Source organism: Indicator indicator, chromosome 25, assembly GCF_027791375.1.
Source record: "Indicator indicator isolate 239-I01 chromosome 25, UM_Iind_1.1, whole genome shotgun sequence".
Lineage (NCBI taxonomy): Eukaryota > Metazoa > Chordata > Aves > Piciformes > Indicatoridae > Indicator > Indicator indicator.
This window is the reverse complement of record NC_072034.1, coordinates 2984205-3010243: the sequence shown is the minus strand read 5'-3', so window position 1 is coordinate 3010243 and position 26039 is coordinate 2984205. Positions and strand designations below refer to the sequence as shown.

General features: G+C 51.1%; 1 protein-coding gene across 1 annotated transcript in view; it reads right to left on the bottom strand.

Moving 5' to 3' along the window:
- Window positions 1-26039, bottom strand: part of SHROOM3 (shroom family member 3) — a 128331-nt gene that overhangs the window by 6952 nt on the left and 95340 nt on the right. Inside the window, exons 3-7 of the mRNA XM_054392329.1 lie at window positions 23554-23673; window positions 14906-15037; window positions 8808-12039; window positions 4823-4899; window positions 83-1000 (exon numbers count right to left, since the gene is read on the bottom strand). Coding sequence (XP_054248304.1) covers window positions 83-1000; window positions 4823-4899; window positions 8808-12039; window positions 14906-15037; window positions 23554-23673 — 4479 coding nt within the window. The remainder of the gene's footprint in view (window positions 1-82; window positions 1001-4822; window positions 4900-8807; window positions 12040-14905; window positions 15038-23553; window positions 23674-26039) is intronic.

Genomic DNA, 26039 nt, shown 5'->3' with positions numbered 1-26039 from the left:
AGCTCAGTCCCGTTTGGCTGGAGCCCCACACAGCTGCCTGTGTCTGGCCCTGCGAGGGCTGCTGGGCACAGCCCTGCCTTACCTTGCTTTGGCCTCCTCTGCCAGCCTGGGGGCTTTGTCTCCAGCTGCCCCAGTGGTCCCCTCCAGCGCCAGCGGTGGGGGAGAAGGTGGGAATCCCTCTGTGCTGTTTGCAGAAGTACAGGAGCTCAGCTCAGGAAGGGGATGGGATGGCAGTGGGGGTGAGAAGGGTGGAGAGGCGACAGCAGGCTGGGAGGCTGTGACAAACACTTCGTCATCTTCGTCGTCCTGCAGCGCCGGTGGCGGTGTGAGCTGCAGCACCGACTCCGAGATCCGGAGATGGGTTGTCCCCTGGGGAGAAGGAGTCTCTGGGTCAGAAGAAGTGCTGCTCTGCGTGGGCAGGGACTGCCACCTCTGGGAGAACTTTGGCCCAGCCACTGGAGGAGACACCACAGCCCTTGGGTAGCTGTTGTCTTTGAGCGAGTGAGCCCACAGCACTTTGGGTGGGAGGGATCGGTGAAGCAGCCCGGCTTTTCTTCTCCACATCATTTCTTCTGTGGGGCTCCCAGGGGATCTATCCTGGACAGCACCCAAAGATTGTGCCTGCATGTCACTGTTGCCCTCAGGGGGAGCAGCATCTCGTTTGGCATGGTGCTGTCTCACAGCCTGGCCATCCCCTGCACTCTGCAAGTCTGAGGGAGTCTGGGCGGGTGTGTCAGGGGAGGACTGGCCAGCCCCAGGAGAAAGGTTAAGGAACAAGGGTTTAAAGCCTTGCTTTTGCTCAGGATAGTGACTCCTTGCCTCCGTTGGGGTTAGGACAAATGCAGAAGTCCTGCTGTCTGGCCTGGCAAGTTCTGAGAGCCTGTGGTTCTCGGTCAGCGTGGCAGGCCCGGTGACAGCCTCGCTGCTGTGGTGAGGATGGGGATAATAACTTGTGAAGGCCATTTTTTCTGAGTGGCTTCTTTCTTGCTTGCTGAAAGACCTAAATACCAAGAGACAGACCATGATAAGATTAAAAAGTAATCAATGAGCAAGTAAAGCTATTGTGCACCTCCTTAATGAGCAAATTATGCAACTGTATCAGAGGCCTGGGTCAGTGCCTGCTGGTCTAGGTTAGGCTCAGTCGTGCTTTGAAGCTGGTGGTAAAATCCAGTCTACTGATGCGAGGGAGACAGAGCCAGATTCCATTCCCACTTGCCAGCTCCCATCATTTTTAGCCCTGGATCACACACACCTGTAGCAGGCATCACAGCAAGAACTTAACAGGAAAAATTTAGGAAAGTTTAGGAAATTTAAGGTTGGACTAGATGATCATAAAGCTTTCTTCCAACTGAAACAGCTATGAAAACCTAAGTGTCTGCCTTCCCTTCCAGCCTTGCTTTGAATTTGGGTTGTTACAGATGGGGCTAGTGGCCACCTTCTGTAAAACAGACCACTTGCTATTATCTGCCATCAAACTCCATTCTTCCTTGCTGGTGATGTTAAGGATTTCAGTTTTATGGGCCAAAAAAAAATCCCATAACGTTATTTGCTCCTTCTGGAAAGATGCCACAGCCATTCAGCTGTCTCCAAGAACAAAGTGAGGCCAAAAAATGCACTATTTTGACTGCAAAGGAAAAAAAAAGGAATTCTTAGAATCTTGGAATCTTGTTAGAAAAAAGAGCTCCACTCAGATGTTACAAGCCCCAAAGTCAATCCTCTTTAACTCAAATGGATGTTAAGGCTTCAAAGGCAGCAGATGCAATTATTCCTTCCAGGCATGTTAAGACGTTCTCATGTGAGTCTGAGCAGCAGAGTCTGGCCCTTGAAGTGAGGATGCTGCTCAGAATACTTAGCCAAACTACTTGCCCATATGGCTATTTAGCTGGAAAACTAAATGAGCAGCAATAGGAGTGCTGGCAGATGCTAGAGAAGAAGATCTAAACCCATGAAGCCATACTGTAAGACAACAAAACCCAGTAAAGCTCTGCTGCTGATCTATTTTCTGTGCTTGAGATGCATTGTTCAAACAATCATCGTGTTTGGAGGCCTGGGCCCCAAATTTGCTCTCCACTGGACTGGTACAAATTAAGAACAACCCTGCCCAGGACATGGGGCTTTATTCTGGTGTAACTGAGAATAGAATTTGGCAGCCCTTGCCTGGGGGTAGGGAAACTTCCCAGACAGGCTGCTCTTGGTATTGTCTGTGGTTCCTGGACAGTAGCAATGTGTACTCTTTTCAGATGCTCCCTGTTTGTCAGAAATGCCAGATGGTGTTTCTCTAATTGAAAGATCTCTCCTACTGTGGAAGCAACTGTGGATTCTAAAACTGGTGGAGCAACAACCACCCCCAACAGTGCTTATGAGACAGCCATGGCAGCACAGAATTCCTGAATCCCAGCATGCTGGGGCTTGGAAGGGACCTCTAGTCCAACCCAAAGGCACCTAGAGCAGGTTGCAGGTTGCTCAGGACCACAATGTCCAGAAAGGTTTTTAAAGTCTCCAGAGGAGACTCTGCAATCTCTCTGGGCAGTCTGCTGCAATCTGCTCCAGGACCCTCACAGCAAAGTTTTTGCCTATGTTTAGATGGAACCTCCTGTTCTTCAGTTTGTGTCCACTGGCCCTTGTTCTATCACTGGGCAATACTGAAAAGTCTGGCTCCACCCTCTTGACAGCCAGGGAGTAGTGCAAGAGCATGGAGTACAAGCCATGGAGCACGTGTGGCCAGACCAAAAGACTGCTGATCAGGCTTTCCATCATTCTCTCTTTCACAGTTTTCCTCCTTGAGCAAGAGAGGTGGTAGGGATGGTCCCATCTCCTCTCCAGCACATCAAGCAGCTGTGTCCCCATGCAACCTAGATGCATAATTCCTACTGCCTGCTATTGGCTTCCTTGAAGGGCCCATGCCACTGCAGACAGTGACAGGATGGTGATGGTCAGATGTGAGAGGACCAGAGAGATGTCACAGGACAGACCAAGACTGCATCTCTAAAGGGATGGATTAAAGATGCTTCACCAACCCCATATGAGCCAGCCTATGAAATACTCACACTGGGGCAGGAGAACATCCAAAGCACCTTAATGGTGGGATTCCTTCTGTGAGCCAATGACACATGGGTAAGGTCCTGATCTACCTGGTCTTTTCCAGTCTGTGGAGGATTCAGATCTCCTCTTGACTTAGAATTAACTGTAAAACTCCTACCAGCTTCAGCAGTGCACAGTGGGAACCCTTTGGCTTCCAAAACTCATGCCCATTCTCTTCCAGGGCATTTCAGGAGCAGTGATACAAGAAAAACCACTCAGCAATCAAGGCTTGTGGGGAGTGATTTGCAGCCTGTGTAGTGGGAGCCTCAGTCCTCTCAGCCAAGGGCTTTTTTCCTGTCTTCTCTCATCCTTTCATTCTATCTTCTAGGAAATCCAGTTCTTATCATAAAGGGAAAGCAACCTCATATCTCTCAGAAGAAATGGTGCCTGAGGAGCATTCAGGATGCCTATGCAGCAGAGACATCATAAAACTATTCATACCAATAATCTTTGTGCAGTCAAGCAGTACCATAAGAAACCTACATTTTGTGCCCCAATAAACTTGTTTGCAGTCTGGATGTTCAATCCTGCTACTTGGAAAATAGGTTGGGGGGGGAAATAAAAACAAACAGAAAAGGAAGCTGCAAGCAGTTGTTAAGAAGGACAAAATGCCACCTCTAAGAGAAACACAGAAGCAGGTTGAACTAAGCCAGCCTTAGTGTTCTTCCAGGAAAAAAAAAAAGGGGAAAAGTGATTCCAAATCAAAGTAACTGAGTGGGTTTTAAATAATCATAAAAGGATGTGCCTGAGGGCAGACTGCATCCATATAAATCAACATTTAGGTCTTCTTAGGGGCAAAAACAGCTGTTCAGAAACAAGACCTAGCTAGAGTAGATACTTTTCTCCACTTGGAGCTGTCACCCCCTGACCCAGAGCTGTGTGGAAGAACCTTTGGAGACAGCAGTGTCCAGTCCTGCTGTAAAAACAGAGAGCTTGTGATAAAAAGAGCTGCTTTGGGAAGAATCCTCTTGGTCCCTCTTGATGGCTTTTACTGTAATAGGAGTTAGCTGCTTGGGTGCTCAGAGCTTGGGGCAAACATCTATTTATTATTTAAATGTAAATAGAGCAAGACCAACTTCAGTTCCAGTTAACATCAAAACAACCCACTGCTAAGTGGATGGTTACATAAGTCCTAATATGAGGAGTTTTATAATTGCACTTTCCTATTTTTAAAGCATTCCCCTCTCCCATGCTGCTGAGCAAAATGTTCTGCCTGCACCATGGAAAGCAGCTTAAAGGCAAGCTCCCAATTCAGCAAGAGAAATGAAAGCTCCTGGGTTTAGTCCACACAAATGTTCAGCTGCTTTTGGGGAGGCAGCATCCTGGACTGGAGAAAAGCAGCGTGGGATATTGAGGGTATTCTCTCCTTCAGCTATGACAGCATCTGGGTGTGAGTTCTGGCAGCATATCCAACACACTTTACAAGCCAGGTAACTGGAAATTTGCTGCAGAAACAGGCTCCAAGACGACTTGAATTAATTGATGTCTGTAGTGAAAAAAAACCCTGACACCAACATAATCCTCCTAACTCAGCTGGACACAGCACACCCACAGCTGTGTCCATACAGGTGAGTTCTCTGTTTTATCATAGAATCATTTGGGTTGGAAAAGACCCCTGAGACCATCAGGCCCAACAAGTTCACCACTAAACCCTATCACATCATGACCCATCCCTTCACACACACAACACATGGCAAGAGCTGATCCTGCAGTGACAAGGGGGACATTAAGATATACCCACCTGGGTCCCGCGCTGACCACGTAGAAAGGGTCTCTCACCATGGGGCCAAACTCACTGCTGTCCCTTCTCAGTGGGTCCTGGAGTGCAAAGACAGTGTCAGCAGTGGGCAGCAAGCAAACCAAACCAACAAAGCCCTGGTGGAGTGAGCATGGCATCGGCCAGAGAGAATCAAAGAATTGTTTTGGATGGAAAAGACCTCCAAGATGATTGAGTCCAACCATCAACCTAACACCATCAAACCATGTCCTCAAGTGCCATGGCCACACATTTCTCCAGGGATGGGGACTCCACCACCTCCCTGGGCAGCCTGTTCCAATTCCTGACCACTCTTACAGCAAAGAAATTTTTCCTCATCTGCAACCTAACTTTCCCCTGGCAGAATTTCAGGCCATTGCTTCTCCTTCTAAGACTAGGGAGAAGAGACCAACCTCACCTCACTGCATCCTCCTTTCAGGGAATTGCAGAGAGCAATGAGGTCTCCCCTCAGCCTCCTTTTCTCCAGGCTAAACACCCCCAGTTCCCTCAGCTGCTCCTCCCCAGCCCTGTTCTCCAGACCCTTCACCAGCTTGGTGGCTCTAGCACCTCAATGTCTTGGAGTGAGTGGCCCAAAATTGAACCCAGTAGAGGGGAGGACATCTCCAGCACCTGTTCCTGCTTAGGGGGCCCCTCTGCCTTTTTTTCTGGATGGCTTGTAGACCAGCAGGCAGACTTACTCACAGAAATATTTGTTTCAAGCCTCCTGGCCTCTTCTAAAAACATACTTAATGGTACCAGTGGGATCTGGCTGTTCCCCTCTGCTTTACCAGAAGCTGAGACATCACTGAAGCAGCCTTAATAAGGGAACCAAACTGAACAACCTTGCACAAGCCCAGTGCCAAACCAGGGCTGAAACACTACAAAGATGCTGAATGCCACCAAGGAAACTCCAGCCACAGGGAGAGGTGCTGAAAATCATCCCAAAGGCTGGCACTTGGGTCTTTTGAAAATCAAAATGCAGGAGCTGCCTCCTGTTCAGGCATTTATGTCAGCTACAACCAGACTGATTTTGCAGCTCAAATACTTTTGTGGATCTCATTCTGCCCTAGAGCTCCCACCACAGGACACCAGGCTATTATGAGACACAAAAGCAGATGCTAAGCCTGCTTTTGAAGAGCTTGGTATTCTGTCCCAAATGATCTTCCCAGCAGACAGCATTTCAGCGTCCCCTTCCCCACATCCTTAGTAATTTGCTTTTTTTGGTCAGTGTGGCTGCTGAGGGAGGGTGAGTGCAGACCTTGATTTAGGAGTCCAGGAGCTGGGAAATATGTAAGCTGAGACAGACTGAAAAAGCAGAGAGGAAGGGAGGCTGAGAATGTGCTGTGGAGCCTGAGAGCTAATCATTCCACATGGCTATCAATTCCTTTGCATCCTTAAACTAATTCCTCCCCTGACACTGCACTGTGATTTATATGCAGCCTGAAAGGAACATCAGACGCTGAACACGAGCCCCTGAAAAGCACAGGGGGAAGCAGAGAAGTCTGCTGCTAAACTGGGAACAAATAGTTCCCCCCCAAAAATCTGAGAGGCTAAAACAATTAAAAACAATCATCCTGGCTGGGGCCCTTTGGCTTTGTCCCCTGCTTTTCTAGCTGTGGTTTTGTGTTAGAGACAGAGCAGAGACAAAGCTAACTGAGAGAGCACTCAGACACACAGTTCCCTTTCAGACAGACACCCACGGATTGGTGTCTGTCTTGGAAGTGGAGCATGCTTCCTAGAGTTGGGATTTAAACCCAGGATTTTCACAAGTGCCTGCCTGCCAGTGGGACTGGATCACAGCTTCACAGATTGCATTGGCTTGGAAGGGACCCTCAAAGGTCATCTTCTCCAACCCCTCTGCAGTCAGCAGGGACACCTCCAGCTAGATCAGGATGCCCAGGGCCAAATCAAGTCTGATCTTGAACGTCTCCAGGGATGGGGCCTCAATGACATCCCTGAGCAACCTGTTCCAGTCCAAAAGTGGTCAGAGTTTGGAACAGGCTGCCCAGGGAGGTGGTGGAGTTCCCATCCCTGGAGAAATGTATGGCCATGACACTTGAGAACATGGTTTAATGGCCATGGTGGTGTTAGGTTGATTGGCTGCACTTGATGGTCTCGGAGGTCTTTTCCAATCACGACAGTTCTATGATTCTAATCATCATCCAACCTGTCACTGAAAAGTACATTTTAGTGATTTTTCTTCTTCTGGGTGCTGGTTTTGTCACTTCTCTGACTCTTCTGGGAGGCAGAGAAAGAGTCACAATTTGTCCTTCACCCTAACTTGTGTCTTAAGGCCTGTCTGCTGCCTGGCTGGTGTGGAAAAATACTGATGCTGGGATGAGGCAACAAGGGTTAGGCAAATGCCTTCCAGTCACTTGATATTCACAAGCTGCTTTTTAAAGTCTCCCTATTTAAGAACATAGCGTGGGATCTGAGCTCTGTTGAGGGAGGACTTTTAGAAAGAAGCACACCATGAGTTTGGGAGGATGGCTCCTGCCCCCACACCCCCATTTGGCCTGTTTCTGAGGTGCTGCCCAGAGCCTTGACTTTGTTGCACGTTCACTTGACTTTGCTGCACCCAGATAATCTGCTCTGTGCCAGCAGCAAGTGCAAGAGTAGAAGGAGATGTCTTGGATCTCAGCTGCCCTGTCCAAACACTCAGAACCTGTCCACACATTTTGGCTGCTTCCTCTTTCTACCCATGATGAATGGAGCCTGGTGTGGAGATGGGGATAAGGCAGCAGATCTGCTTTAAATCTGTGTGGCTCAACCCTTTGCAGTTACCTAAACAGGTCTGGACAGACTTCAGCTGTCGGAGGAGCTGGCCTGGGCAGTTGGTCTTTAAGAAGTGAGCCTGCTTCTACTATTTACCATCATCAGAGTCAGTCGAATTCCCCACTTGTGACATCAGTGCAATGTTCCCAGCCGCCAAGCAGGGGACATGGAAAGAGCGGCCAGGGTCTCCACTAAGTTTTCTCTGCAATGTTTCCCTCCAGGGCTGGAGGCAAAACATAATGGTTACTTGGCAGAGCCTCCACCAAGCCTTTCCCAGCACTGCCAGTCACAGTGGGAGCCTGAGCAATTCCAAGCAGGCTTTCAGCCTCTCTCCTTGGCACCAGGAAAGCGGGCTGAGGCAGAGCAGTGCAGCAGTGTATCGCCACCACCTTCATGGTGCTTGGTGCTTCTCTGGTGATGCTGCCAGCTAAGAGCAGGACACCTCAGGTGGGATGTCCAGAGCAGCAAGAACACCCACACAGAGGCACTGAAATCTCAGCAGCTCTGAAATCCCTTAGCTAGCCCCAGCAGTGAGAAAGCTCAACACAATCACAGAAACATTCAGGTTGGAAAAGCTCCTCAGGATCACCAAGTCCAACCATTAACCCTACTCTACAAAGCTCACCCCTAAACCATATCCCCAAGCTCCACCTAGCATCACACAATCATAGAATCGTTAGGCTTGGAAGGGACCTCAAGGATCATCCAGTTCCACCCCCCCTGCCATGGCCAGGGACACCTCACACTAGAGCAGGTTGCTCACAGCCACGTCCAGCCTGGCCTTAAAACCCTCCAGGGATGAGGCTTCCACCACCTCCCTGGGCAACCTGTTCCAGCGTCTCACCACCCTCATGGGGAAGAATTTCCTCCTAACATCTAAACAACCATTAAACACATTCATCAGGGTTGGTGACTCAACCACCTCCTGGGCAGCCCATTCCAATCCCTGACCACTCTTTCTGTGAAAATTTTTTTCCTAATGTCCAGAAGCAGCACTCCACCTGCAAGCATCTAGACCAGCACCATGGACATTGAATGCAACAAACTAGAGGTCCCTTCCAACCCAGTGCAATCTGTGATTCTCAGAACTGTTCCTCAACAGGCATTTAACCCCTGGCTAGCCAGTGGAGTCCCTGCCATGACTGAAGGTCAACCCAAGCTCTGACACTCCCCCTCGCCCCCTGTTCCCAGGTACCTGGTGCTTCTTCTCTGCGGTGGGTGATGACCGGGAGCGTACGTGCACGGGAACCGTCTGCTGGTCATGCCTATCGAGCAGGTCCTCCACGGACACCGACTTCCCAGATTTCCTGCTGCTGGAGGGCATCTCCAAGACCTGCTCCTGCTTCCCGTAGCGAGGCTGGCCTTGCACACCCAGAGGGTCCGTCTGCGTGCCTTTGGTGAGCTCTGTTCTGGCTCTGTAATCCCGGCACTTCTCTGCTTTGGGGCGGCTCGTGGCCAAGCTGTCCTGGCGCCCTGGTTTCCTCTCATCTCCACTCAGATCAAAGTAGCCCAGCAGCTCAGGAGGAAGGGTAGAAGATATCCTCCCCATCCTGGATATCCGCTCGAAGGACTCTCTCCGGCGGTAGAGGTTCTGGTCCTGGAGGGAATTCATGCTGGAGGCAGAGGAGAGGCTCTGGCTGTCCATGGCTCCGGGCTGCAGGTAGGAGCTGTGGGCACGCTCCCTCAGCAGCCCCACGTCCTGCGAGGACGGCCGGCGCCCAGTCTTGCGCTCGATGTAGTCGGCCAGGGCGCTCTGCTGGAGCTGCTTCAGCTCCGGCTTGGACAGGCAGGCGGTGGAGGAGGCTTTGCCATCCCGCTCGAAGATCTTGCGCCGGTCGGCCACCGTGTTCTCCGGGAACACAAAGTGGCTGCTCTTCTTCTGGAAGGAGAAGGGCGATGGCTCCCCGTCAGAGATGCCCACCTCGTTCATCTTCTCCGGCTCCGAGTAGGACCTCTTCTTCTGCTCCGCCGTCAGCCGCCTCCGGCCCCCGATGCGCGAGACGTGCTGCCCCTTGCCATAGTCCAGGGCAGAGAGGCTGCCTTCTGTGGGCGTGATACTGTGCCTCTCCTTTGGGGTGTGGGGAGAAGCTGCCGTGCTCCTCACGCCCATGTGGGCTGAGGCAGGCCTCTGGGCTGTTCTCTTGGACGCGCTCCCAAATGGGGGGCTGATGCGACGGAAGGAAGTGGCCCTCAGCACCCTGGACTGAGCGTCTTTAATGCTGTTCCTGTAGGCCCTGTTAAATGGTGTGTCCAGCCCATGGGCATCCTGGATGTTATCCTTCCAGAGGATCTCCTTCTCAGGTTCATCCCCCAGCTGGAATGTGCTTTTACTCCTCAGGAGCTGAGCTGCCCTTGTTTGCACCTCATTTTCAGGACACAAGCTGTAGTACTCGCTGGGTCTCACCTGCTTCGCCGAAGCCACCATCTGCAGCTCTATAGTGCGCCAGTCAGCCTCCTCCAGCTTCCCATTCCTGATGGAGGGGCTGGAGACGCTGCCTGGCTCACTGGGCAGCTTGCTCCGCATGTCCTCCAGGCTGTGCAGAGAGCACCTGGTGCTGGAGGGCTGGCTGGTCCTGCTGGGCCCATAGTGCTGGCCGAAGCTGGGCATGCCGGCGCTCTGGGGTCGGGGAGCGCTTTGCTCTCGCTGCTCAAACTTGGTGACCTTCTCCAGCACAGAGCAGCGGGGCTTGGCAGCCTCTGCTTTGCTGTAGGGAAAGCTCTGGGTGCTGCTGGAGCTGAGCCGGCTCCTCCCAAAGTCAGAGGTTTTTGGGTGCTGTGGAGATGAGGGCTCTTTATGCTTAGGCTCAGCAGTGTGGAACAGAGTCACACCGGTGCCTTCCTCCTCCTCCTGCCTCACAAAGGCCTGTGGGTCCACATCACTCCACTGTCTGTGCCCCTGTGCCCTGTGGTCCTTCTCTTCTTTACTGCCCAAGGACAGTCTGGGGATGGAATAACCCTCACCCACCTGCATCTCTTTTAGCTCGGAGCTGCTCTGCCTCCTGGAGCTCTCTGGGATGTTCTGCAAGGAGGAGAAGCCATACTGCTTGGCCTTGCTGTGACCCCACTGCTGATGGCTACCAGAGTCTCTCTCGTTGATCTGTGCCTTGCCATTTTTGTCCTCCAAGGACTCTGCTGTCCACTCCTCCTTGGGCTGGAAATGGGTTTTTCTCTCACTAGCATCCCTCACCTGGGGCTGTGGAGTTTGAAAACTCTGTTTGGTGGCCTGTGCAGGACTTGTGGTCTCTCGGCTGCTGTGTGCCACCTTGTAGGGGGGTAACAGCTCCTCCTTTCTCAACGTGGTCGGGCAGACTTCTGTGCCTGCTGTGCCAGGAGGTTTCTGCTGGAGAAGCTTTGCTGCAGCCTCATGCTTTCTCTCAGCTGCTGGGGGCTGGTAGAAGATGGTTGATCTGTTTGCAGTGCTTTGGTTTCCATTCTCATCAAAGCCCAGGGTGCAGCTGGCTACAGCCTTGTCATAGGAGACTGGAGGAGGTGGAGAGTAGCCACTTTCTTTGGCCAGAGCTGGATAAAGCGTCCCGTTGCTGCTTGCAGAGGGCTGGGGCACCTGGGCATAGTGTGGCTCTGGGGAAGGTACTTGGTAGACACCAGTAGGCAGCAGGGGCTGACCTGGCTGGGCTGGCTGGGAATAGCTCTGCTTGGGCTTCACAGTGGGGCTACTCTCTGGACTCTTCTCCACCACGGTGTGCAGGTGCCCTTCTCCAAAGGGGCTTTTCAGCAGTGGCCCCTGGGACAGGGTGCTGACAAGTGGAGACCAGGCCCCTTTTGGCTGACTCCGACCAGGCTTGCTCAGGTCAAGGCCAGCACAGGAGCTGGGCTTCTCGTGGTGCCTGGTGGCTGCATAGCTGTCGCTGCGAGCGGGAGGTAAGGGAGGTCCCTTGTGGGGCTGGCTCTTGCTATCCAGGGAGCCCTGGCCTGGCTGTGCCCAGGAGGGAGCCAGGTTGTGCCGCAGGAAGCCATGGAGCCTGCCATGGCTGCGGCCCTCCAGAGAGGCCCTAGCCTCACAGCTGGGGAGCAAGGCAGAGGACTTCACCTCATACTCCTTGGAGATCCCACGCTGGGCATCATAGACAGTCTTGACGTACCTGATGTCAGCCTGCCTGATGCCCTCCTGCAGGCCTCCTCGGGGCTGCAGGCTGTCTGTGGAGCAGGAGTGCTCCTTGCTGAAGGGGGCAGCAGGATACTCGGGGATGCTGGAGTTGGTGGAGAAGGAGCTGTAGGCAGAGTCTCTCTTGCTGTGAAGGTGGGAGAGCTGGTCGATGCTGTTGGTGGATTTGGCTGGGGACAGGTGACAAGGATGGTAGCCAGGGGAGGGGTGGTCCAAGCTCTCCATGCTGCCCCGGGAGCTGTACTGGTCGGGACTTCTCCTCAGATAGCCATGCTCATAGCCAGAGAGATCGCTGGTTGAGGAGCTGGGGAAGAGTGAGAGAAGAGTCAAACCCTCCTGTCTGCAGAGGAGAGGCACAACAACTTATAAGTGAGCTCAGAAGCAAGATGTTTAGTTTTGAGGAGTGCAGATGAAAACCCATATTTGGGCCTTACTCCATCCCCTGCTTGCAGTCATCCCAGTTCACAAAGAGGAACTGCCTGACATTGCAACACATGGCTCTTATTTACCACAGAAGGGTGGGAGGGGAATCCAGCCCAAGAGACAGAGCATGGCTGGAGCCAGGCAGCAGTGACCCCACCCAGCAGACCTATCCAAAGCACTCGGGAAGCTGAATGAGGGCCGACGCCACCGGGGAGGAGGAGAGGAGCACAGGAGGCGTTCTGGGGGGAATCTAATCTCTTCCTTTTTTCCCCATTTCATTTCTTTTTATGGAGATGAAGGCTATGCCCTGGCAGGCTTCCTGGAAATTCATCTGTCCCAAGGATAGTTTGTTTGCTGTGAGAAAACTAAACTGACAAGACAGAGAAGAGCTGCATGTGTTTGTGCATGGAGACAAGTGGGGTACACCAGGAACAGCTTAAGAACACCTCAAGAAGTCTTCTCAGCCATCTCCTGATGTTGCTCAGCAGGTGCAGGGACACCTTGGCACCTGCTCCAAGATACAGGGGTGTCAAAAGAGGACTCGTGGCCACCAGAGATGTATTCAGAAAGGATATTCGGAGATCTTTCTATCAGTGGGAAGGGAGCTCCTTGTGCCAGGCACAGCTCACAGAGGCTATCACAAATTACTGTGGATTTCCTCTAGCAACTCTCTCCTCCCAGATTCAGGCAAATGCACAGAGGACTGGGAAGTGTAGCCTGAGGGTTTCCCTTTTCTTGCCTCTGTTCCCAGCTCCCCTCCCTCAGAGAGCATTTCTCTAGGTCCCTGTGCAACTGCACGCACTGTCCTGGCAGAGCCACAGGAAAGCACCAGGAAAGGAGAGGCTGCTGTCCCCTGTGCAGCATGGCAGGGCAAGGCTCAGGGCTGGAAGCAGGAGTGGAAAGGAGCCTGGGTTTGCCAGGGAGCAAGCTGCAGCCTCAGCTGACACAGGGCAAGGCAAGCTGCATTTCTGTCTGCTTTGCTCCACTGGGATAACAAACCCAAATCCTAACAAGCATGTGCTGAAGAGCCTAAAGCTTGCTCCAGGTCATATCCCAGTCATGGTCATTTCCACCCTGCTGAATTAACAACAAGCCCAGAGAAGAGATGGAGGGAGGAGGCTGCTAAGGATGAGGAAAGGCAGAAGGAAGCCTGTCCACAAGGGGAAGGAGCAGCATCTCTGCAGAGGAGCACAGAGACAGGCAGAGATATGGCAAACCTCAGGAGAGAGCTGGTTCACTCATTTACAGGCACCACTCAATTTTAGTTCCAGATAAATCATCCCCCTGGCAATGCCTGGCACAGCCCTGGCCAGCTGGCCACTAGATGCTCCCCATGCTCCTCTTCAAGCACCCAGGAGACAGAGCCCTGCTGCCAAAGGCTCTGCCAGGAGCTGTGGCTGGGAAGCAAAGCCCCTGGGTGGGAGAGGAACGTGCTGCAGTACGATCTGTGCTAAAGGCCAGGGACAAATGTACTGTTTTGTTTGGTTTTGTTTTTTTGTTTTTCTGCAACTATCTCCTCACTTTTTTTAATGCTTTGTTTTCTTTTCCTCCCCTCTGCCCAGGCTCAGTTTCACCTTTAGAAGAAATGAGGAAATTCCAGTGGCTGCAGGAGAGCTTCCTGCTCCTGCAACCCTTCTGAATCTTCCAAGGGCAGAATTTAAACTTGTTCCCCTTCAAGCTGCCCCAGGCCTTACCACCAAGCACCTTTTGGGGCTGTTGAGAGGTATGTCTAAGCCCAGTCAGCTCTCCCAGTCAACCACCACACTGTGTGGCCTCACAGAAACAGGCCCAGCTTGCTGGGACCACATCGTTGCTTCCAGTCTGCCTTGGCCAGAACCAGAGGTGCCTCAAACCACCTCCTTCTAACAGCACTAAGGTGATCAGTTCAGTCTTTTAGGGCCTGGTAAACCCCTGCACTAACCTCTTAGTGAAACAGCCAGGCACACAGAGTCAGGATAAAGCTGACCTGTGCAGAAAAGTGACTGCCAAACCCAGGAAATCCCTGGCTGAACTTCTCACCCTGGGAGCATCGTGGCTGATGCACTGCTGCCGGCTGCTCCTGAGAGCAGCACAGCTGATGGGCACAGCTGCCTGCTACCTACACCCCTTCCTTCCTTTTGTTTTTTTTTAATTTAATAGACTAATTCTGACTTTGGATTTCTTTTCCTTTGCTGGGGAAACAACCATGCTGAGTTTCTACATGGAGGCAGTCTGCAGGATGCAATGCAGGAGGACATCTAGATCCACAACATTAATGTCCTGACAGTGGGCTCCCATTTTGGAGAGATGAGGGATTTTAAAGGCAATTTATTAACCACCTCACAGAGCACCTAAAGAAGAGAATCACAGCCACTTTAGCTGGGTAACCAAACAGGAACAGAAGCCTTTCCAACTCTAATCCTAACCCTGGATGCTTGTAAACCTGTCCAGCCATATGCAGGTGACTGGTAACATTTTCCCACCATATCTTTTGTCCCCTTCTTTCACTCCTGTGCTCTACATTTAGGCTGTAGTCAGCACCATCAAGACACAACCTTGGATACAAGGCAGATCCTCCCTGAAACCAGTATGGCACTGGAAAAAAAAAGGAAAGACACAGGACTGGGGTGTAGCTTTAGGAGCATGCTAGCTTGGGAGCCTGGTTTCTACACCCATGGGAGAACAGGGCAAATGATACGGAATGGAACCCACCCCCCGCTTTAGAGCTCTGCCCATGCAGTGCAGGACCACACCTGTGTGCTGCTTACCTGGAGTGGTAGGACTGATGCCAAGGGGTGCCAAGCGTACCCTGAGATATTTGCATCATGCTGGGATCGGGTTGGTTCTCCACAAGTTTGGTTGAATGCCAGGAGTGAGGTCGGCCTGGAGCTTCAGTCCGCCTAGGTGAAAGCAGAAGGATTTGGTACATCGGGAACAGCCCAGAATTCCAAGGGAGAGGAATGTGAAGTAACCCAACAGCCATATCTAGACCTGCTCCCGCTCATTTCTCTTCCACTGCTGTATCCTTGCCTGTTCCAAGCAAACCAAGCTGTGGTAACTCACCCTTCCTGACACTCACACCACATGCTCCCCCTCACATTTGGAAGGCAGCAGGCATGGGAAGACAAGAGGGTCACCACCAAATGGTGGGGCTCCTCTGCCTCCCCACCAGAAGCCTCACTCCTCTCAAAAGCTTCCCTTCATTTTGAAGTGACGGCTGGCAAAGCTGTCTGAAGGGTCAAGTAGGGGGTGGAAGCCTGCACAATGCTGTTCTGCTCTCTCCTCAGAGCTGAGGAAAACACAGGAAAACACTTGTGGCAACCAAGTGCCAGCAGTGTGAGTCCTTTGCACCCCTCAAAGCCTCACAGCCAGCAGCGTGTGAGCCTGGGTTTGTCCCCAGGCATGGCACAGCACAGCTGGCCTTTGGTTGCTTCAGTCCCCAATGCTAAGGTAAGTTTCCATCAGCTCCCAGGAGTAAAAAACTCTCCACCAACCTTATTTAAAGCTCTTAATGGAGCAATGGAAAGTTGCAGCAGGGGATTAGAGATCCCTGAACATGTCACACAGACTCTCCTTCACCCCAGCCTCTGGGCTCATCCTTAATCCTCCCTCTGCTTTTCATGGGGGATCTCATCACTCATCTTCACAATTTCTAACTGTATGAGAACAAGGAGCAGCGTTGGACCTGGGGACCATTGAAGTCCCAGATGTGACAGCCTGCAGGACAACCTTATCTACCTATAAAGCAGGACCACTGAAATCCCAGACGTGACAGCTGCAGGAGCATCCTGATTCCCTTTTACAAAGCCCTGGTGCAAGAGGAGGATGTGATACATCTTTCAAGTGTCTCACTGAAATCTTCACAGTACAGCACGTCCTGAATAAGTGAAGAGATTAAAATGCCCTCTGCAGATGTAAACCAGACACCAAAAAAGGACTCTCCTAGCACTGGCCAAGACTGTGAGAAGAAACTGTACAGGAAAATGTAGAAGGTAAAAAATGGTTGTTAGGGTCAAGTCCTTCACGAGCACAAGTTACTACTGGCACCAGCTGATGTTCTGTGACATGGAAAAGCATTGGCAGGAAGTGAGAGAGAGAAGCATTCCACCAGCATTTTTTCCATATGGATTTCAGAAGCACAGGTCATTCCCTCAGACGCAGCTAAAAGGAGAAAGAAAAAGGGACATTCTCTTCCCTTTAACATTTGTTGTGATGGGATTGCCTTCAGGAAAGCTGAAGTGGAGGTTTAGAGAGGGTGAGCTTGAGCACTGTGTAGGTGTTTAAAGAGATCTCTTTTGGTAAGCTCCTTGCCCAGAGAGAGAAGGAAGCTCAATGCTGCTGGGTGGGAAGTTGCCCAAAGTGTTTATTAAGAGCAATTCACATTCCTGCTTTTTCCATGGCAGAGATTTAAAGATTCTTTTTGTACTGTGAGCCCCCAGCATTATGTTTCTGCTTGGGATGATCACTGAATGGTCACAAGCAAAGGACATTCTCCCTTGATTCCATCAGTTAGGAGCTGGAGGGGAGCTGTGTAGTCAAAGTTCTGAGCCACAGGGGTTTTCACAGAATGACAGAGTGCCAGGTGGGAAGGGACCCCAAGGATCATCTGGTCCAACCTTTTCGGTGACAGCTGAGTTGAAATGAGCTGGCCCAGCACCCTGTCAAGCTGAGGCTGAAAACTGACCAGGGGACTCCACTGCTTCCCCTGGGAGATGATTCCAGTGTCTGACTGTTCTCATGGGGAAAAATTTTCTTCTGGAGTCCCACAGGAATCTCCCCAGCAGGGACTTGTCCCCATCACCCCTTGTCTTCTCCATGGGACTCCTTGTGAAAAAGGAATCTGCATCCTCCTGGTAGCCAATCTTTACGTACTGGAACATGTCAATAAGGTCCCCCCTGAGTCTTCTCTTCTGCAGGCTGGACAAACCCAGCTCTCAGCCTTTCCCCAAGGGGCAGGTAAGCCTTCTGGCTGCACTAACACAAGCTGTGGCCGTTGAAGCTGTGAGTGTGAGTCAGCAGCCATGCTGTCCCAGCTCAGCATGGGATCACCTGGCATTGTTTCCACACCTCCCTGATCCTGGACACGTGGATTAAGGGTAACCCAATCTCAGCCGAGCCCAAGCCCACGGGGAAGCGCTGCAGGACACATGATCCCCAGCTCAGGTTGCAGATCACACAGGGGATCTCCAAGGAGGTGGAAGGATGGGAATGCAAAGGGGCTTTGCACAGAGCACAGGGGGCCTGACCCAGTCTCTACAGAACCAGGTGAACAGCTCCTTGAGGCTGTAAAAGACACAGTTGATGCTGCCAGTGCCTGTGTGTGGACATTCAGGGAACACCAAGAAGTGTGCTTTCCCCCTCCTCCCCAGTTAAGGGGGCTACAAGAAAGCTGGGGAGGGACTTTCAAGGGTATCAGGTAGTGATAGGACTGGGGGGGATGGAGCAAAGCTAGAAATGGGTAGATTCAGATTGGATGTTAGGAAGAAATTCTTTACCATGAGGGTGGTGAGGCACTGGAGATTTTTAAAGCCAGGCTGGAGGTGGCTGTGAGCAACCTGATCTAGAGTGAGGTGACCCTGCCCATGGCAGGGGGGTTGGAACTAGATGATCCTTGAGGTCTCTTCCAAGCCTAACAATTCTGCAATTCTAAGTTCCTAGCTTCAGCCTTCTGTAACACCTGAAAGCAGCATCTTGCTTCAGCCTACTTCCTTAAGCTTAGCTGATCATTATTATTACCTAATTAGGGAAAAGGTCTGGAAGTGGAGTGCAGCCTGACAGCAAGCACCATAGTGTCTAAAGAAGAAACACCCTGAACATGATTAACCTTTACAACAGCTCTTGGTTCCACTTGCTTTGCTGCAGAGCACAACTTTCAGGAAGCAATAAAAACCAGTGCAAGATTAAACTCTTTTTGGCAAGTGGTGCAGAACTGTTTTGGAAAGTCCACAACATCAGACCCTGATTCATCCCAGACAAGCTGGCTGAGTGATAAAACTTGCAAACGCAGCAGCTAATTCCTGATTTGAGTGAGGATAAATAAATCATTCCATCTTTTAATGGGTATACATTTGGTGTAGTTCAGCTGCCTTCCACAAAACCAGGAGCAACAGCTGACACTTTGTTCCAGGAGGTTGTAAGATTTCAAAATGCAGAATTGTAGCTAACACAACAAACCCAAACCGACCTCATCTCCTTATCATTTATGCTTTGTCACGGGCTGCACCTGCACCACACTTGCCAAAGCATCTGGACAACCTTATTACTGAAAAACTCTCCACTTCAGCTAATGGAGAAAGTGATCCCTCTGTTGTAAATGCCAGAGCTGGAAAAGAGACTCCTGGTTCCTCATGGACACCTCCAGTGATCGGATAACCTGGGCATCCAGGTCAGGTTGGCATCACGACAAACACCTAAGAGCGTAGATAGCCAGAAGAGTCAGCTGACCTTGATGCAATGTTGGCAGCTGCAGTGCTGCTCAGGTACCAGACACTGCCAAATTCCCTCTGCAAACTGGAAATCCCAAGGGAAAAGAATAGGCTTTAATCTTGGCCAGCTGCTGTTATCTGGGTGCTCCTTGCTGCTGTACTGCTCCCAGCATTTCCAGGCAGAAACATGACCAGCGTCTGCTCCAGCAGGGTCTGGAAAAGGCTGGCTGCAGTCTGAGCTGCATGGCCCCTGCTGATGTTTCTGAAGCCCTCACCATCAATAGCTCTGTGGCTGTCTCTGATTAGGAAGAGCTGAGTGTGCTCTTCCCTCTGATCTCTGTAGATTATCACACTCTGTATGCAAACCAGGGATGGAACATTATACAGATACCTTAGCACTAGCTCCTGCAAACCAATCAGCACCTAAAGAGCAGCTGTGTGGCCCAGGTGATTGTGTGGGAGTTTGCTGGAGCTAGAAGAGATTGCCATGGTGGAGAGATGGGAAGGGATGGAGGTCCTGCAGTGGGGACCCTCCTTCTGTAGAAGAGAAGAAAGATTTGGGTGCAAGCACCAAGTTTGTGCCTCTCGGATCCAATCCCAAGCACTGAGTCACAAGAGTGGAAGCCAGGAAGGCAGCTGCTCATTCTTACCACGTCATCCTTTGAACATTTCAAAGCTGGTGACACTTCTGAGCTGACACAAAGTCTGTGGCAGAGGTGGGACACTCTGAGACACACCCTGCTGCACCGTGCGGGAGAGATCCTGATCACGGTGATGCAGGTGCCCCCTTCCCAGGGGGCATGGACAGAAAGCACCAACAACCACTTGGATTTTCACTGCTGTGGGGCTGTTTCCACATCTAAAAGGAGTGCACACATAGCAAGGATACATTCTACATCCATCCTGAGGTCCCTATGCCCAGCTATTAAGCAGGAGATGAAGGGAAAACTAAAGCAGTCAGAAGCCTATTAGGGTTTTGACAGAGCGAGGCCAAAAGCTACTCAAAGCGCCGTCGCTCTTAATTAAGGGTCAGGAGTGGTTCTAAAAATAAGTGCAACAGACGAGGCCAATTAGAAAGAAGTGGGACCAGGATGGTGTCAACCTGATGTGGCTGGCACTGGATCTGTCATTTTAGGCTCACAGAGCCCCTCCTGCTAAATTTTGGGCCAAGGGATAGCTGGAGTGAGGTCTGTCCCTTCATGATTTTGATTCAAAAGAAGGAGGACTCATTACAAAGACCTGAAGCATATGAAATGATATTTCATGTCATGGATCTCGGGCAAGATCCTGTGTCTCCAAAGGGGCATTTATCCATTTTTCAGAGAAGGAAACAAAGCCCTCAAGAAGTGAAGTGACTTAGCTCAAACCACCCAGCAGGCCCACCACAGAGTTCAGTGCTGGGAAGCAGGCTCTGCACTCCAGCTTCCTCTTCCTTCTGCCCAAGCATGTCTGACAGGAAATATTCTGGTGGAGGACTTTCTCTTCCACAGGGAGAGGGTCCCCTGACACTGCCCAGACAAGAGGTTGAGCAGTGGAGTTTGGTTAGCAGTGTGAGAGGTGAGGTACACAAGCTTCATTCTTCTTGATTACTGGATTCAAGGACTTTGTCCTGCCAGAATCTTCTTTAACAAACAGAGCATCACCAAGCAACTTGTGTGACCAAAATGGCAAAACAAAGAGCATTTCAGATCTCTGTTTTAAGAAAATGCCTGCTACCAGGACAGTCCATCTGTGATGTCCACACAGGACTGCAGTTTGGATGTGTGGAAGCCCAGTCAGCCTCCTGCCTGGTACTGAGAGCATGTGCAGGCTGCAAAGAGTTGCTGCTGAGCACTGTGTTAAAGACCCTCTGCAACTTTCCTCTTCCTGAAAAAGCTTTAATCTGTTTCCTTGGCTGGAAAAAGAGGAAGAAAGAACAGGCATGGAAAAGAGAGAGCTGACTGACAGTTTTGGAGAAGGACCCTGTTATGTCTCCTCTTTTCTCAGGACATTACTTTTTCTGTCTTCACATGTTTGCATTATTCTTCCTGTCTTCACACCATTTCTCAGAGCATTGGCAGAAAATCTCAGCAGCCTGCCCCTGGCTTTTGCAGAAGTCAGAGAGCTGCTTTGATTTACCTGACCTGATGAATTGTCCCAAGGGGCTTAATTCAAATCATTTTTCCTCATTCTTCTCCAGTCAGTAAATTAGTTAAAAAGACAGAAAAACAAGCATAGCTTAGATTCTTTTGCACCCTGATATCAAACACACAGCAACTTGCAACAGGAGAGACTTGGGAACAATGGAAGGAATGTGTTTGGCTGGCCTGCTCTGGAGGAGCTGGGTGCTGGCAGCCACCTCTGAGCCTGATTAGCCAAACGCAGCATGGACAATGAGTCACGGCAGGTAACCAAGGGGATTTTCAGGGCAAGCCTTTCAGACAGTGCCTGGCTGCTCCTCAGAGTTGCAGGGCTACAAATCAACTCAACAGCAAAGTGGCAGTGTGGAAATGATAAACAGGAGGAAAAAAGTTGCTTTAGGTGTGTGTGCTGCGTGTATGTAGATCCCTACAAACATCCGTGTGTGAGGCTCTGGTCACAAAAATACTGACTGGGGAGGTACTGCAAGGAGAAAATGAAAAGCAAAGGAGGAGTTTAAACTTCAGCTGAACTCATGATTTACTCCTAGCTGGGAATTCTGAGGGAATGGAGACTCTCTTTTCACAAGGAGTCCCATGGAAAAGACAAGGGGTGAGGGGGACAAGTCACTGCTGGGGAAACTGCCATTGGACTCCAGAAGAACATTTTGTCACCATGAGCACAGTCAGACGTTGGAATCATCTCCCAGGGAAAGCAGTGGAGTCCCCTGCATTGGTCAGTTTTCAGCCTCAGCCTGACAGGGTGCTGGGCCAGCTCATTTCAACCAGACTGTTACCTAGAAAGGTTGGACCAGATGATCCTTGGGGTCCCTTCCAACCTGGCATTCTGTGGTTCTGGGAATTCACCTTGCCACTGTTTCTGCAGGAAGCAGGTGGGAGAGGTTGCTGTCTTTATCACTGAAGCTTACACCAGTAGGGTGAAAAAAGAGCAAACCTGCAGTGATCTAACAAAATTCAAGCCACAGAAGAGCTGACAAACCTGTCCTCTCCCCCAGGGGAACTTCTAATCACTTGAATGAGGAATTCTGGTGAAAGATCCTCCTGGGTCTGATTTCTGCACCTAATCGTTCCTTCCTCCTCATCTCAGAGAGTGAACTGCAGGCTGGTGCTGTGCTGCTCCTTTCCATAGATGCTCAGCTGCAGCACCTGAGAAGCCCTCCTGGAGCTCTGGATTTCCCCTCTGACTAAGGACATTCATTCATCACCTCCAGTTCCAGAACTGGACTGCTGACAGCTCGTAACTGTCATCGCCTCAGGTGAGGCTGTGGGAAGGGAACAGGCAAGGGAGCTGTACCCTGAGCTGTGGCCACAGCAAAGGCTGCTGAGTCTCAAATACCCTCCCACACTCAAATTCTTATACATTAAAGCAGCTTCCTGTTTGTAACCAAAGCTTCAGCCCCAGTTAAACTGGAGGAAGACACAGACTCCAGCACTGCTGAGAAAGTGAAGCCAGACATTGGCTCTGCATCCACAGACAAATGGATCCAAGTGAAACACTCAGCTTTGGAGCTTCTGTGGAGATCTGCCCCTAGATCAACAGGCAAGAGGGATTTACAGAGGGTATGGCTGAGTGTCAGAGTGTGTGAGCTCCTTTCCTTCACTCACTGTGGGTCCCAGACCCCAGGAAGTGCAGAGTCCCACACCCCAGTAGGATATCATCGTTGCCTGATTAACTTGAGGAGAGATTTCAGCCTCTAAAGCCTGCTCCCTTCAAGAGAGAGAATTTATGGTGCAAATCCTCACCTGGAGGAGAGCAATATAATGTAGTGAGGTTCCACACATGGACACTGGTGGAAGAGCTGAGTCTTTTCTCCTCCTTTCACAGCCATCCAGGCTGGGCAGGGACCTATTTGCAGTGGCTAAAAGCTGGAGCAAGTCCACCAAGGTCAGTGAGTTTGCTCCAGAAGTGCTTCCTTGCTGATAAGATCAGAACGTGACTTCACATGCCACATTCCCTTCCCAGCTGCTCACTAACAGGCTCTGGGCCACATTTCCTCCAGCTATAGGAAACCACTGCAGCTTCAAATAAGTCAAGGCCTGGCCAGACCTCAACACTGCCAATAAAAGTCACTGCTTTGACTTCATGGTACAAATCTCAGAAGACTGAGACACAAAAAATCTCTGAGGTCATCCAGATTACCATCTGACTGATGTAAGAGGCTCTCTTGATGCCAGCAAAAGCTTGGCTTGACTAAATGCTGCAGAATTTGGTCCTAACTGCATGGAAGCAGCAGAGGAAGGAAATGAGGCTCTGCCACAACACTGCCTGATCCAGAAAAATTCAGGAAAGTGACATTTCCTGAAATGTTCTGGAGACATTTGATCATTTAAAAATGCAGAGAGGCACTCAGCAAGGCTGCCAGGAATGCCAAACCTCCACTGAAGCCACGGACTTGGAAAAAGCCAGGTGATTTTGGAAAGCCAGGCACCACAGCAGGCTTACACCAATTCTGTGAAGGCATTTTGGTCCAGCATCTCTGATGACCTTAACACCACTGCTGAAAGGTTTTGAGGAGAAAGGATACCTCTTGCAGGACCCTCAGGCACATCAGCAGCCAAAACAGCAGCTATTTTATACCCAGCCACAAGCAGATGTTAACTGACATCCTGCAACATTGATGCTTGACACAGAGACCAAAGGGTGAATTCATTTCCTTGGCTCTGAGGGCAAGGAAAACCTTGAGAAGAAACATTCTGGACCTCTTCCGTGTACCAAGCACCACAGACATTGGGGATTCACACTGCTCCATGCCAGCATCACTCCCACAGAAGGGGAGTTTGCCAGCCACTCTCCAAGAACAGCAGCCACAAATCCCACCCAGCAGAGACGGACACAGATGGAGATGTTCTCACCTGGTCTTCACCCGTAGCTTAACTCCTCCTGTCCACGAGGATTTGCTGGGCTGGAAGTGAGTGGTCAGACAGTCCGGGCTGGGGGACAGGTCAGTGCATCCCTTTGCTGCATGTGTGTCCCTGCCAGAAGAAAGCAAGGCTATGGAAACACCAGCACACAACAAACCCAGCTCTTCTGTCCTACATTTAGGAAGGACTTCAGGAAAGCAGGTGCTACACAGAGCCAGGGGGCAAGGCAGGGACATCAGCCTAGTTTTTAAAATGTGCAAAAAACATGTCCCAGAAAACCACCTGTGTGGCTTTCTTCTCGATTCTGTTGCCCTGGCAGGCTAGAGGAGTGAGACTTTGCTCTCCTTCATACCCAGGCCGTGCCCAACCCCTGCACGTGCCCCTCAGAGCTGTTTTGGAGGAGCTGCACACAACAGCACAGGGCTGCTTCTTGGCACACAGCAGTGAGAGCAGCTGCAGCATCCACAGCACAAACCTCAGCATCCTGCGTTTTGGGACTCTAAACCCTCAAGTGTGGAGTTCTGGGTGCTGAAAGATGCTTACAAGTGGTGACAAGGGGTTTCACTGTGGGATAGCCATGCAGAACATGTCCAGTCCTGCATGGATCTTGGAGCCCATCAGGAATAGTGATGGGAATACTGAGCTGAAAGAAAACTCAATGGAGTTCTAAAGGAGTATAAAATGCCTGCACGTTTGTACCAGGTTGTTTGTGCTGTCACTTCATCACACAGACTTTTCTGTTTCACTCCACTAATCCACTGCTTTTAGTAGTGTTGGGAAGCCATAAAATTTCTTTGATGGGTTTCTATTAATTTCTTCCTATGAGCTCAGCTGCCTGTATTTGCTGTGCCTTAGCAAACCCCTCGCTGAGTTTGAACAATATTCCCCTTCCCCACATAACCACCTCAGGAGAGCTCGGGGAACACTCTGAACACACAAGAGCAAAGCTAAGAGAAAGCTCCACGCAGTGAGAGGAAGAAAGAGAAGCCTACCCCCCTCCGCTGATACCTCCAGAGAGTTAGCAAACAAATATTTACCCTCTTCAGCACACGCACGCAGGTCACCCAACCACCGCGGAACCATCGCGCCAGCTCCTTCCTTCCCCCAGGCACCGCGGAGCCTGAAGCCATCCAGCATTCCCCCTCCTTCCCCTTTTCAGCAGGGAAAGGTGGACGAGATGGGAACTCTCTGCTCGCTGCAGGGCTGTGGCAGGCCCCGGCCCGCCGTGCGCTTAGCGGGCGGCGGGCTGAGCGCGCAGGCCGGCAGCATCTGGGGCTTTGGATGGCTGAGATGGCTTGGATGCCATTCCGCTGAGCCCGGCCGTCTTTGTGTCCGGCTGGGTCCTCCCCCAGCTCCCTCCCAAGCCCCCACGTGCCAGGCAGGAATGTTAAGCCCCACATTGCAGATGAGATAGACCCGGGAAGCCAGCAGCACTTTCACCCAGATTAGGGAAAAGCCACTGCTCCGGAACGGCCTTCTTTTTTTTTTTTTTTTTTTTTTTTTGCTCACCCTGCTTATCTTCAGCCAAATTTTACCCCAAATCCTGCCTTAGCTGCCTTCTCCTTCTGTGTGCTTTGCTTTGTCTCTGCCAGCCCTCTCCTCTGAGATGATGTCAAGCCTCCCATCAAACCAGCCAGACCTCCCCCCCTTCCTGCTGCTATACACAGCAGCAGCACACCCTCCTTTACAGCAGCCCTGCCAAGTGCCAGCACCCTTAACTGCTCTAATGGCACTTGCTTGCCAAGTTTACCATGAAAAATTGCTCACTTTTAGAGGAGATTCCATTGCAAGACAGAGAAAGGACAGAAGGCCTGCAACAGATGAGGATTTAAAAGATTGCACAAACCCAATTTACTTACAAAAACAGATACAGCTTTTGGTAAGCCTAAGACATCTCCAGCTGCAGTATTTAGAAGCCAGAGTCCTCTCTTTAAGGCTTTGATGGAAACACCAGAGAGATGGTCCCAGTCACAGAGAACTGCACTTCTGCCCCTCCAACCCTGCCCGAGACATTTCTGTGACAAGAGGCCCCCACAAAGCCCCTGGGAGGGTCTGAGCACAGCTCAAATTCATGACAAGGCTGCTGAAGCTAAGGAGGTGTCTCGCTGACAGTGTGGTGGCAGCATCCCAGTGGAGGGGAAAGGATCCCAACAGAGGCACTTGTCTTAACTTGGGGCAAACCCTGACCTCCCTGCTCAAGCCTTATGTCCTACACCATCCCTTCCAGGATGGAGTCAGGAGGAGAAGACAAGAGTTTGCCTTAAGATCCTTCACAGGAGGTACTGCATTGGGGTGACAAACCCTTGGTCTGAAGGGCAGGCACTTGGCTGTGACCAGCTGGTAGAGGTAACTCTGCTATGAGTGAGAACTGGAGGGTCACTACTGAGGGCTGGCCCAGCTGTGGCTCCTGCTGACTCTGAGGGGCAATGCAGGTGCTGAGCCCTTTTGGAGAAGGCATCTGGATATCCCAAAGTGCT